The 13811-nt window shown below is 45.3% G+C and overlaps 1 protein-coding gene across 4 annotated transcripts in view; it reads left to right on the top strand.

The window, feature by feature from the left end:
• RNF220 (ring finger protein 220) overlaps positions 1-13811 on the top strand; it is a 225286-nt gene that overhangs the window by 185989 nt on the left and 25486 nt on the right. For all 4 annotated transcript variants that reach the window (XM_072866892.1, XM_072866891.1, XM_072866890.1 and 1 more), the window contains 4 exons: positions 7193-7289; positions 8330-8416; positions 10148-10203; positions 11996-12074. In XM_072866892.1, the coding sequence (XP_072722993.1) occupies positions 7193-7289; positions 8330-8416; positions 10148-10203; positions 11996-12074 (319 nt within the window). The remainder of the gene's footprint in view (positions 1-7192; positions 7290-8329; positions 8417-10147; positions 10204-11995; positions 12075-13811) is intronic.

Raw genomic sequence — 13811 nt, 5'->3', positions numbered from 1 at the left:
TGAGGGCATTACAGCACACGGCTAACTAGCAGCTCCAGTTTTGCAATCAATAGGCTGATCAATTGATTAAATTAGCGCTGATTTTTCTTTCTTCTTTCCAGCCTCGAAAAGAATTAGTTTGGGGGGAAGAACATATGGGTTTGGCCCATGAAATTTAGCCCTTGGTTTTGCAGTCCTTGGCTGTCTTTCCCCTACAAGTACAGTCTCTGTGCTCATCATTATTTAAAGCAAACTGCATCGAGCCCTGCTGCTGGCAGTGGCCCGCTGTAAGCCAGGGTGTCACTTTCAGCTGTTCACCAGCCTTGCTGCTTCATGCTCGGCTGCCTTAGAAAAGTCATCCTCCAAGCTCTGCTGTGCTGCTTTATTATTGGCAAAGTTGCGACATTCCTGTGATCCCTGTCAGTGGTGCTTATTGATCCAGTGATGTGAATCTGCTTAGTGATTCAAGATTACTTTAATTCTCCCTCTTCCTTTTTTGTTTGTTTCCACCCTCTCCCCAGGGGAACAAAAGCTTTCAGATCCACCTTTCCCTGACTGTGGAAAATGAGCCATAGCTGCAAAGACTGTGGCTGTTGCTCCTGCTTCTGTACTTCAGCTCTGGGTTTTGAAGAGCAGCCTTTGAGATAGACATGAGACTGTTCTCACCTTAGTGCGTGATGCCAGCGTTAGGCTCCAGGAGGCAGCCACGTGTGAATGGCCACACCAGATCAGACCTTTGCTCTGAGTCTGTTTTCCCCTTTGCAGCTATGATCCACACCTGATGGGTTACAGAGAGGCATAAAAGAAATCTCTGGAATACTCCTCAGTGCTGTGAGGGGTGGGGAAGCCTCTTCCCCGAGCCTTGCAGCAGCTGGCTCTTATCCTGTACAGCGGAGCTTGTCTGCCCTTTGTTCAGCACACTGCTGTGAAATGATGTTAATGGTCATAAAATTATATGGCCCTTTCTTTAAAGGCAGCTGTTCCTCTGATCTGTTAGCAAAGATCACTGTAAGCCTCTGAGACGCTGGTAAGCAGTCAGATCTCTGGCAGCCCATTTGTGCCTCTGTGGGAGCTAATAGGCGGCATCGGATGGATGCATCTGCTATTTCAGGTGTACGCTGTAACGACACAGTTGGGTGTCAGTTTTCCAGGTAAATCACTGTTTTGCTTGAAATGGATCTGGCTCCAGAGAAATGAAACCCTTGTTCTGCAAGCAGTTTCTCATGGCCTCTGAATGTCATTTTTCGTGGAACAGGCTGGGAAAGTCAACAGAAGAACTATTCTATCCCTGTTTGTGCTAGGAAAAAATGGGGGAACAATTTCACTGTCTGAAAGTATGGCTGGGGAAGTGTTATGGATCCGCAGAAAGACTGCTGTTCAGGATGGCCTCGTCTCTGCCTTCCTCTTGTTTTCAAGAGTCTCTAATGGCTTTCTCTTTCTTCCCAAATGCCTTTTAAAATAAAACAGCATCCGTGCCACCTTGTCCTCTTAGTACTAGTTTGGGATACTTCAGCAGCTGATGAAATAAACCCAGTTTAGAGCCATTCTTGGGAAGTGTGTGTGAGGCCTGGCCGTGTGTCTGCATAAACTACTTTTATTGCCTTCATTGTTTTTACTCTCCAAGAAGCCAACGAGTGACATTTCGTTAAGAAAATAGAGTGAACGTGCTGGAAAGGGAGGTTGTGTAGAAGGGGGTTATTGCAAGGACTGCAAGGAGTGTAATTAGCGAAGGCTGCAGTTCTGGAGATTTATGGGAGCCTTTTTTTCTTCTTTCCTGAACACGTGTAAATTACCTGCAAGCAGAATGAATGCCTCTTCCCAGCCAAAACAGGCCCCAGTAGAGCTGCATGTCCCTGAGATGGATTTGGATTTAGACCTGCTTACAGAACTTGCACAAAATTCTGGATTTCTAGAATATTTCCAATATAGATTTGACCCCTCCATTCTTCGGGGGCCAAACAGGAGAAACACTAGTTAAACAGATGAGCAGCATCTAGTAGCTGCATTCATAATGGTGGTGTAAATAATACCAACATCTTGGTTTTGTTCCTCAGTCTTTTTTGGAGTGATAATTAAATGTATACAAAACAGCTGGCCCCCAAAACTGACTTATCTGCCCAGATAGGAGTTGAGGAGAAGAGATGGGGCACAGTAGGTCTGCGCTTTCCTACCTGTGCTGATGAAATTTGGCTGTGGTCGTTTGGGTCTGCGCTGGTCTGGTTGTCTTACCATTCTACTCCCAAGAGTAGAGCTCATAAGTCTCCGTGTGAGCTCATGCCTGCGCAGGAGCCAGCAGTGCTGCCAACACCTGAAGCAGCATATGTTGTCACTTTGACCATCTGCCACTGAACATGATGGAGAAAAGGAGGGACTTGAATGTGAGGCCCTTTTTTCTGTTCTGTGAATCTGCTTATACATCATGTTAATGACTCTCGATCTTAGCTTGAGCTGCCATTCACTTAAGAGATGTTGAGATGACCAGTCATCGGGGGATTGCACAAAGGAGGTGAGATTTGAGAAGCAGCGCGCAGGTCGGAGAGGATGCTTAGGCATAAGGGTCGGCTTGGGAGAAACCGAAGTGCTATGAAAACTTACGGAAAGGGGAAGAAAAGGATTTCTGATGAAATTTTTCTCCAGCCATTATCAATAGGCACATGAAAGAAAGTGGGAAGTGTTTTCCAGTCTCCTTCAAGTTCAGCTGATTCCTATAGCCTGCCAGTACCTGCAGCCTGGTGGTAGCGAAGAGGTGTGCAAATTTTTTCTGCTTTTCAGAGCTCTGCATCAGTATTTCAGAAACACTGTTGCTTGTGTAGAGTACCTAAATTTTTCAGAAACTACCTTGAATTGGTGCTCAGGCAGACTGCTCTGAGGCCAGCCCAAGCAAAGCTGTGTACACAGTGCTGGAGGGTGGCGGGCGCTCTAGGTAAGTGATCTTGATAGCTACATTCTGATTGATGGGGGAGTTTGTCTCCCAAACTGTCACAGGGTTTATAGAGGTGCCACTCAATACCAGTGCTGGAATTGCTTGTCAGAGCACCTGGCTACAAGAGCAATGGGGATTGGAGACAGAGCTGTAACTTTGTTTTTTCTCTGCTTAATGGCCCAGGCGTCTGACCTGCCTGCTCACTCCTGTTTGTCTGGACCTTAAGGAAGCAGCTAGGATTAAGACTGTCAGAGGATTGTGCTGCTTTAGCATCGGGAGGCTAATTGTATCAGGGCTGGCAGCATATGACAAGCCGTTGCCTCCTACCAAATGCACAGCAAGAGCAAAAAATTCTTCAACAAGGAAAGGGAAAGGTATAGGAGAGTCTGCATTTTGGTTTGTTCTTTTTTCATCCGAAAGCAGTGTTTTCAAGTTCACATGTGGAATTACGTTCTTCAGACCTTGGGTGCCTCTCCTTGTAAGAGTCGCAGCTGCTTCTGTGAATAACAGATCGTGTTTCTTGTGAATTCCTAGGTCAAACTCACAACTTACCATTCAGTTGTCAGATTTCACTTCATTAACACGTTGGGATACAGTTGCGGTCCCAAGCATTGACCTCTGGATAGCGACACTGGCTTTAGGTGTCTGCTCTAGGCAGTGTTGCTGATGGCTGTGAATTACTGCACGACCTTCAGAAGCCAAGTCTTGCTGGAGGAACCCTTCCCTGTTCCCAGTGCACACTGTTGAATTGCAGTCACCCAAGTAGGGGCTCTTCTGGAAGCTCGCGTTCTCCTTTAGCAGGTCCAAAACAATGGCATTGCAAAGGTCATTTTATTGTGCTCGACACCCTCTGCACTCCATTTCACATTTTCCTTGCTCCTGGATGGCAATGTATGCTGCCAGCATGAGCTGGAAGTTGTGAGCCCTCTTTACACTTGGGCTGAGGTAGCGAGAAGCAGGTGTGATCCTATCAGGCCTTCCTTGCATTTAGTAGTCCTCTTAATCCATTTATAACAGCACTTGTCCAGAAATCTGGTTTGAATGAGCCTGAGATGAATGAATAATGTCAAGCAGTTCAGACGTCAAATATTTGAACAGCTGTGTGGGTGTTTTCACTGGCTTTGTGCATGGAAGCAACCCCAGGAAGTTAGACAAGGAGGGTCAGGTCGAAATTGTGGCACCAAACCCCAGCCCGCTGGAACTGGCCTCAAAATCCATCCGTGCTGCAGATGAAAGGGCGTTAGGATGCCGGTGGCAGGCGGTTCGCTCCGCAGGTGATGCTGGACCAAGCTTTGCATCCTGTTCTTTGGTGTTCTCTTGCATGCAGTGGCAGTACTGGGATTTATGGACCTTTTGGTTCACATTGGAAACATATTTTGTGGATTTTGTTTTTCTTTTTTTTTAAAGCAGCCTCCGAAGTCCTAAAACTGATAGCACAGCTTATATTCAGAGTCTTTTGTGGGTACACGGAGGTTACTTTGTTTAGCATACAGTTTCCGAATCAGATTTTTTTACCATGTTGCAATGGATTGCACTTGGCCATGTTAAAAAAAAAAAAAAAAAAAAAACCAAAAAAACAAAAACAAAATCCATATTTGGTGAAAATCTGAGAGTTGGATCACCTTATTGCAGCTTCCTTTAGGCCCTGGCCTGGAATCCCTGTTTGATCAGAAAATAAAATTTGCCCTTCTCCTGCCCCTCATCTTAACCTATTAATTTCTCTGCTATGCCCTCCTCTCTGACTAAATGCTGTATCAGATCATCCCAGTGTGTATCTGTCATCATAACACATAGTGTCCAAACCCTTCCTCTGTACCCGCCCTGTGTAGGGAGTATAGTACTCTGTTGGGAATGCAGTGGTTCCTGTTATAGAGCTAGATTCATCAAAAGCTCTGTGGAGTATTTTCCTTACAGACTTAAAAGGGATTTTCTTAAGTACAAAGGTTTTGAGAGCAAGGACACCAGGATTCTGAAGTCAAGGTGCCTTAATATTTGTAAATGGTATTGCAGTAAGCAGATCTTCTTTTCTTAAGCTCTAACCATAAACCACTACTTGGCTTGAGTCACTTTGAAACAAAATTGATGGAAAGGTGCATGTTTTTTGTGTGCTTGGCATCCTTGCAGAGAGAGGGACACAGGGAGCAGTCCCACTTATGTTCACTCTTTTGGACACCTCCCCCCGCCCAGGGACTTGCTCCAAGTATTCATTGTCTGGCTAACATTCAGATCACCTCTGGGACTGGCCAAGTCACAGCTCCAGCTTTGCATGATTTGTGTTTCCCACAGCTACAAGAAAAATGAAGGCCTGTGTGTCCAAAGTTTATGGCCTTTGAGAAGTGATGGGCTAAAGTAATGCCAGGTGCAGGGGATGGTGTTACTGCAGGTTAAATGCCATACCTGTAAATTACCACCCCATTGCCCACTGCGACTTCTAAGGCAGCTTTGAAAGACTATCCAGCTTCTTTGACAGGTCTCTCTTACTCCTCTAAATCTTCTCCCAAACATTGTGATGAACTGAAGGATTCGAGATTTACTAGATGAGCCATTGCAGCAAGAGAAGGCAGCTCCTGACACGTGTTGGCTGGCAGCATGCAGCCAGTACGTGAAACACTTTATAAGGGGTCTGCTGGAAGAGGGCGGCCCCACTGACACCGCAGAGCTGACCTACGAGCATGGATGGCTCCTGCAGTACCTAGCACAGACAGTGGATGCTGCATTGTCGATGGTAGCTTTGTTACCTCTGCTGAAAATTAAGGCTGGCAATTACTTTGAAGTAAAAGGTAGTTTATGCTTCTAGGGAAAGGTTAGTCTTAAAATCATTGTCATGCTACGGTTATCACTTGTTAAGGACCTTCTTTATATTCAGGGAAGAGAAATATCAAATCCATATAAACAAATTTTATTGGTGACTTAATGAATCAGCGAGAGCATCCGTTCCTAGAGAGCGACAGTAAAGAACTGTGTCTGCATGGTGTCCTTGGAAATGAGACCTTCACCTTGCCCTGCTCTCTGCACAGATGTAGACTGTTAGAAATACAGCTCACTCTTCTGGGCTGGGAAAGTGCAAGTTTGCTGCTGGCAGCACAAGCTTGTGTAAGTGTGCTGGTGAGAGCCCCGTGGGATGAACAGACTCAGACATCTGTAGCACTAAAAGGGCTACTCTAACCCTTGGGAATGTCCCCATTCTTCTGACATGCACCTTATATTCAGTGCTCCTACATTAACCTGCCTTCTGCACTTCAAACCATGTTCACAGTGCAGAAATGTACCACTTCTGGGGCATTTGTGCAAAGCCAAGGCTACCTCTATCTTACTCTTTCAGTGTTTGCCAGTGGGATGTGCTCCCTGGTCTAGCCACAGACTGAGCTCACCAGCCATACATGTTTTCCTTAGTTTCCATTAATAAACCTTAGGCAGCAAATATCATGTGAAGGATCATCTTTGTAGGTGCCTGCATGCGGATTCAATTAAAAGAAGTCTGGTTACAATCAGCAATAACACAGTCAACAGAATGCTTGAGAACCAAAATAAATTTATATATTGTTAGAGAGTGGCACTTGTTACACAGTTCAGTCTTGAGTGTAACTGTTTACTCTTGCTTCCTGCTGGAATTGAGACTGGGCTTGTGCCTGATCCACCCTTGTTGGAAGTGCAGGACTCTTGTTGGCTTGCACTGGAATTTGCTCACATAAATACTTGTAAGGGGCTGCTAATGACTGTGGAGTCTGATCTTTTCCTAGAAAGAGGTTTGCTTTCCTTAAACATTTTATATTGTAAAAATCTAAACCATTACTAAATGCATTACAAAAAAAAAAAGATACTTCTAATTTTATTTTAGCCTCTGCCTGCCCTCTGCACCTGAAGTAAGGACTAAGTCAGAATGTCCCTGTGGCCTTCTCTTACCTGCTAGTAGTGTAGTTTTTGTGTTAACTACTTCTATGAAAAATCAGTCTTCTCTATTTGCTTCAATTTTTTTTCTGCCTTTGAGAGAGACACTTCCAGTGCCTTCAACTTTCTAATAACTCATGTGGAGAGCAAAAGTTCAAGAATGTTTTGTTTTCAGTGTTGAGGGGCATCTTAGAGCATAAAATCCAGCATCCATTTCTGTGAGTATTTTCTGTGCGGTCTTCAGAAAATTGTCCTTGTGCAGTCTTTAGAGATGGTACCTTTTGTGAGGCTGTTAAGAGTAAAGGACAGCCTGCAGACTGGTGCTGTCCCACTGTCCTTAGGAGATCTCCTTCACTTTGTCTCCCATTCAAGTACTCATCCACATGTTTTATTTTCTTCCAGGTTCTGGGTTTATCATGTGCAGCGGCAAGGAGAATCCAGACAGCGACGCTGACCTGGATGTGGATGGGGACGACACACTTGAATACGGGAAACCACAGTATCGTTTTTGAAAGGCTCTTACTGAGAGGCAACCTGGAGTTGCATCTTCAGCTAGCTTTCATACAGCACTCCCCTGGGCAGTGGTGGATAATCTGTGCCCAGCCCTATGGGAAATGGCACCACCTTCCCCCGTTCCCATGTTATTTGAACTAGGAGGGATTCCTGGTTGCTGCCTTTGAGATCCTTCTGTTGATGCAGCACTACTTCAGACCCGGTTGGTGAAGTCTATAGGAGACACTGCAGGAGATCTAAGTTAGTGTTTCTCTATTCCGTTTCATAAGCAATCTCTTGTCTCCATCCAGGTTTCTTCCATATGGATAGCTTTTCCTGCTTCATGAGTAGGAATTGAGTTCATTTTCCATAAGACACCTCTTTGTTTTCAAGGGATTTGTGCAGTAAACATTCAAAGCATTGTTCACTTGCCACTGTGAGAGACTGAATTTTTTTCCTTTCATTAGAGAGTTCATGGGCATAAGTGTCATTAAGGGCAGTTTTGGGAACTTCTCCATCTGGGAGCCCGGCTCTTTGGACACAGCTCTGGGAGAGCTGTGGGCAGACTTCTGCCCTGCAGCAGCTGTACAGCCATCCAGGAGGAATCCCTGCAAGGGTATTAGGCAGACATTGACTTAGCTGTGATGAGGAGGAATGTATAGCTATAGAATTAGATTTTATTGAAATCCATACCAGCCTTTACAACTGAAGCTCCACCCCTTAGCTGGTAAAAGATCTCTGTACCTCAAACAGAAATAGTGGAATTGTGCAAGTTAGGCTTGCAGAGGTTGAGGAACTGGTTTTCCCCTTTTAAGAGGCTGTGGTGTCATGTTGCTGTCAAAAGACTTTTCTGTTTCTTTCCGCCTAAAACAAAACTTTAATCCAGGATTTAAAAGCAAACCCCTCCATGGATACCAGCCCCTCTTCTTTTGAGGTTTTCCCAGTTGGAATTAATTTGTTCTGTATCCCAGATAGTGTCCTAACCATCTCAAAAGCCTTTCCACTATCTGCAGCAAGGCTGTACATTCCTTAACCCCTTGTGCTCAGGTACACAGAGGCAGACGTTATCCCTTGCACTGGGGAAGAGCCAGGAGAAGCCAAAGAGAGGGAAGCGCTCCGAGGTGCTGTTTTAAAGTGAGTACTGTGCCTTTCTAATTTGCTTTCATTACTTTTGGGAATCCAAATTTGTGGAAAATACCCGTTCACTTGAACACAAGGGTTGTAACAAAAAAAGACTTAGAAAGAAGCATAGTGTGACAGGTGGGTCTCCATTTCTACCTTGCTTATGAGGCTTTGAGGCTCTCACTCTCCCTCCCTTAACCACCCCACTGCCCAGCTAGTGCCATCTTCTGCCTGAACAGTGCTGGACAGAAGGTGAATTCTGGCGATGGGGAAACTGTGCTGTACTAAGACCTTATGCATCATCTTGCTTCATGATGAAATGTGGCCTCTTAGTAGTAGTATAACGTGATGCCATCCGAATCTTGTTCGGCACATTAGGAGTCTGGCACCTGGGGTATGATTTCATTGCATCCCATTATGTGTTGTGGGGTACACAAACAAATCCTTCGGCCTTTGGCTCTGGGCAGGTCAGGGTGTGATGTGTACTCTGCCCACATACATATGTGGAGAATGTAGGCAGCCAGCGTTCAGGGCACTTGGGGTAGCATTTCAGGCAAATAAAATGAGTCTTAACAGGGAGGTAGGATTGCTTTCTAAGCCCTCTGCCCTGCATAAAACAGGGCTGAAATTACCCCTCTATCTCTTTCACTGAGTGATCCTGTGAGGTCAAGGTTGAAGTGATTGATAGAGCAGTGAAATGAAGTTTTCTTACTGCTTAGCCTGTCACAAACACTAGTTCAAAATTAGGTTCCAGTCCATAGAAAAGTGGCATTTGCCACACTGGATCCAAACCATTGGTCTGTTCAATGCTTTACTAACCGTGCTAGTGCACAGGCAGGGTCTCAAAAATACTGAAGCTCCTTCACAGCCAGGGAAGTGTATTGTAGCAGGAGGATATCGGGGTATCCCTTATCAGTGGCTGTGGACGCTTAGTGCTTGGTGAGATGACTGAGGACCTGAGGCCAGGAGACCCAGTTCCTTCATGTGGCTTGCACCTAATACATTGTTTTGCTGTTTGGGCACAGTCCTTGCATGTCTCCTGGACTTGTTTGCCCATCTCTAAAACAGGAGAGATGATGTTGCTTATAAAAGCACTTTGAAATTCTGGCAAGTTTCTGTAGAAATGCAGTAAGGCAGCTGATGCCCTGAAGCATGAGCCTACATTACCTTTTGAGTGCAACTGTCTTAGCTCATAGAGCTAAAATGTTATACAGTCACAGGTGTGCAGCCTGCTCAGAAGATTCCTGTCTCTTACAGTCTCTGTTACTGGCTTGCAAGAGAATGTACAGAGTTAGGAGTTGTCTGTACTTCAATGCTGTTGTTCTTCACATGGGAAGATGGAAAAGATGGGGCTTGTGAAGGTGTAAAGTTATTCTTAAAGGGAGAAGCTATTGCAACACAGACGATTTCTGTTCACGAGTAAGGCTTTCATCTTTCAAATAGTGTATTCAAAAATGAGCCTTAGGTCACAGGTGCTGTTTGAATCCCAAACCTTCAGTCAGCATCACAACCCCCGTGTGATTCAGCAGAGGTTGCAGCCAGAAGTGCAGGTTGGGAGAACACTAGTGGAAATGTAGACTAGCACAAAAACAACTCCTGCAGCAGGCCAACTGCTCACATTTTGGCGCCTAGACTGTCGGATAGAAGTATTGAGAGAGAACTAGTGGATGGAAGGGGTAGTTTCTTCTGAGCAGTAATATTTTCCATATTCAACCTTTAGCATTTTGCCCTTTTCTCTTTTAGTGGTGGCACACCCAGTACTCGAATAACACCGGAGTTTTCTAAATGGGCCAGCGATGGTGAGTGTTGAACTTGTAAATTATTAATTTGTATGCTACAGGAGGGCAGATGAATATTCCATATCTTCTGATTGCCAGTAATTAGGCAAATGGTAGTTACAAATGCTCTTGCACAGTACCAGCAGATATGTATGCACATAGAGTCATGCTATCTTTTTGAAACTTTACAGCACAATTAACTGTAGTCAATGGCAGTCGGGGAGCACAATTAACTGTAGTCAATGGCAGTCGGGGGGAGTTCCCAAAAATGCAACCCTAACTGGTATTGGTATGGTGATAAGAGATAGGGGTTGGATTGACTTGCTGTCGTGTCACTGAAAGACAAACTGCTGTATCACAGAGGGAGCCGTCAGAGCCTCACTATGTGATGGTGGTGTTCAGCTGCTGGGGGTTTACACTATGCAGGCACCTGTTGCTTGGGTTTTTTTCAACTGCTTTCTTATCATCTTCCCTTCTTTAAAAGGGTATGCTAGACACTTCTGTCATGATCTATTGGGTAGGTCTTGTCCTTGCTGGCCTCTGTATGGCAAGAAAAGCCTGCAGCTCTGAAGCCTGCACCTTTAGAGTGGGAACTTTAGGATCTCTCTTACTTCATGAGCTGTAGTTGAGACTCCAGAGCAAACAAGTGAATGTGAAATTGTTCCTTTGCATGCATTATTTGAAAGCTCATAGCATTAAGGGACGGGGGGGAGAGGTGTTAAACCCATTCAATTCCTGGGTTTTTTTATTTAATGCCAGCAGCACTGGAAGCGTAAGCAGCAACCTAGTGGAAATATGAGAATAATAAAACCTGGCGCTTTCCAGCTGTAGATGCCAAATCCATTTCCAGAGCTGGGCAGTGCTGCTTCAGCTCCCTTAGGAAGGGAACTGAAGCTCAGCGACCTGAAGAGACTTGTCCCAATGATTTTGTTCCCTGTTCTGTTACTGTAATGCTTTGGGCATTTGATTCCCAGCCTTGAAAGTACCTACAAGACATAACTGCTTGCCAGTGGGGGGGGGGGGGGGATGTGTGGAACCAGTTTTGCCAAGGGCATGATGATTAAATGGAGAGCATAGGATATCTATCGCAGGCATTTTCTTCTGTGGGATAGGCAATCACACTTATTTTCTGTGATGTAGGAGCACTCACTTTTAGGTGTGTTCAGCTTCAGTAACTACAGCCACAGAGGTGATGAGGAAGCAGCCCTGATGGCACTTGCTGTGAGCTGTTTCCTTCATACCTTTTACCTGAAGCCACAGTGCTGAACCTACAGCCCAGGGGCTGGCCCTAGGACAGTTCATCTGGCTCAGCTCTGACTGGTGTCTCTCATCCCCTCCAGTGCTGGGAGGAGCCATGGGACTGCTGGTGGAGGAGAGCTATGAGCAGACTGTTCTGTCATACTAGTTACCTGGCATGTATTTTTCTCCTTGTCTGTGTCTGAGGGGTCTCAGAAAAAGGGAGAAGCTGAGAGCAGGGTCTGGGCTGGGTGGATTTACTCCAGATCCACCTTTCTAGAAGTACATTTTGGTGTGGCAGCTGCATCAAACCTTTCTGAATTATATCCTGGCTTAAACAACTGGAACATCTGCAAGGGTCAGTATCTTCAGCCCCAAATCATAGAAGTGTGCTGTACAGAGAGGGGGCCTCCCTGCCAGACAGGGACATGTAGCATCAGTTTCTTTTCTCTCTTTCCGAGAATCAGCATGAAGATGACTCATCGGGGTCCTCTGCTTCTGAAACTAACTTGCTCAGACTATTTCATTGCAATGATCAAATGTTCTCTTACTAATTTGTCTGTTCTTCCCTCAACAGAAATGCCCTCAACGAGTAATGGTGAAAGCAGTAAACAGGAGACCATGCAGAAGACCTGTAAGAACAGTGACATTGAAAAGTGAGTGTGAAGTGGATAGCTTTCATTTTTCTTGTTTTAAGGAGCCATGGTGTCCCATCTGGTGTTCTTAGAAGCAGTGCTAGTCTGAGGGTAGGCGTATTTGAAGCTTTTACCACTGAGAAGGGAAGTTGTGTTCCAACATGAAGCCTGGACTTGGAGTTACTGGTGTCCTGACTTGCCCTTTGTAGACACAGCAGCGGCCTGTGGGGAGTTCTCCCCCAGATATGTGTGGGCAGGTACCCAGTGACAAGGAATTGAGCACAGCTTCCAAAGGGCTTATCCACAGCAAATTGCCTTCTTTTAAAATATGTAAATAGATATATCATGCTTTCCACCATATTCTAGTACGGTGGGTTTTCAAATACGTTGGGTAGTGCATAACAGCCTAGACTAGAGCTGGGATTTTGGATGGGAGGTGAAGATTCAAACCCACTTTAACCTGACAAAAGCAATTGGCTTGTCAAGCTGTATTTTGATTTTTTTGATCCCCCCGCAAGATTTCTGCTATCAATGTATCATGGGATCCTGCTTTTACTGGAGAAGTTACCTTATCGTTGCATCTTGGTTTTTGAGGGCAGTCCTTCACGTGGTGTCTATTCTGTTTTCTCCATGGTACCTGCATGTTCCACCCTCCATCTCTCCAGCAAAAGGGAATCCCAGCAACCCTGTAACTTGGCAGAAGCCTCACTGAGAAAATTTCTTTTCCCTTAAGATCCAGATTTCACCTTTGTATGGTTGCTAATGGAAATAATGTCTCAGTTCCTGAGTTTTTTACCTGCAGCCCTTCCAGTTGATTCAGAAGTTTAAGTCCCGGTGTTTGAATATACAATAGTGCAGGGGCTCCTGACCATCTCCTTTCCTGTCCCTTTCTGCTCACTGGATATCCTGCAGCCTAGTCCAGGATAGAAACAAATGGTTTTATCTGCACTATGCATTTGAGTAATGACCTCTCTCCTCAGCCTCCTTCCACACGCTGCTAGGGAGACTTACTGCTCAGGCAGATTTGATGATCCAAGCCTAAAACTCCAGGCTCTTCACTGCTGCCACGGACTGCATTAACTGGGGTGGGGCAGTGTTTTAAGTTGATTATTGCCTGATATAAAGTTTTGCCCCAAGATCAAGTGAGAGATAAAACAGCTTGAATGAGGTGGAAACAATGAGGTAATTGTGGGTTTTAAAAAGTCGGCATTTACATTTTGGGGATGAGGTCCGTTGATAATTTTGGATGGGGGAAAAATCTGGTGGTAGCATCAAGCTGACTTTACGGAAAGTTTTGTTGTTGTTTTTTTGTTGGGTGTTTTTTTTATGTAGTTTGTTCTTCTCCTGCCCCTGGTCCTGACTTGAGAGTTTGTGTCCTTGGCACATTTCAGGATCTCTGACAGTTCAGGCAGCCTGGCAAAGCGTATGTTCACAGACAGCGGTTAAATGGGGAAACTCCCTGCTGTAGAGGAAACTTTAACACTGGTTTGCTGTCTCGGCACTTTCCTTTTTACAAGGCTTTTTATTAGCATGTCCCAAATGTGGGCTGTCTGCTGTTCATGCTTCTCGGTGAGCAGACTTTGGCTGAGGACCACTGGGTTTGGGAGCTCGCAGGTCAGTGCAGAAGCAGCTTTGTCCTTAGAGTGAGCCAACCGTTGTGTGCTGTCTTGGTGGCAAGGACTCATCCCTTCTGCCCTAATCTGTCAGCCTCTGTCTCAGCCGCTGCTTGGCTTCCCTTTGGGCCTCCTGCCTGTCAGC

The sequence above is a fragment of the Ciconia boyciana genome, chromosome 7 (genome assembly GCF_034638445.1).
Source record: "Ciconia boyciana chromosome 7, ASM3463844v1, whole genome shotgun sequence".
Lineage (NCBI taxonomy): Eukaryota > Metazoa > Chordata > Aves > Ciconiiformes > Ciconiidae > Ciconia > Ciconia boyciana.
The sequence above is the reverse complement of the archived record's forward strand: the minus strand, read 5'-3'. Positions and strand labels throughout refer to the sequence as shown.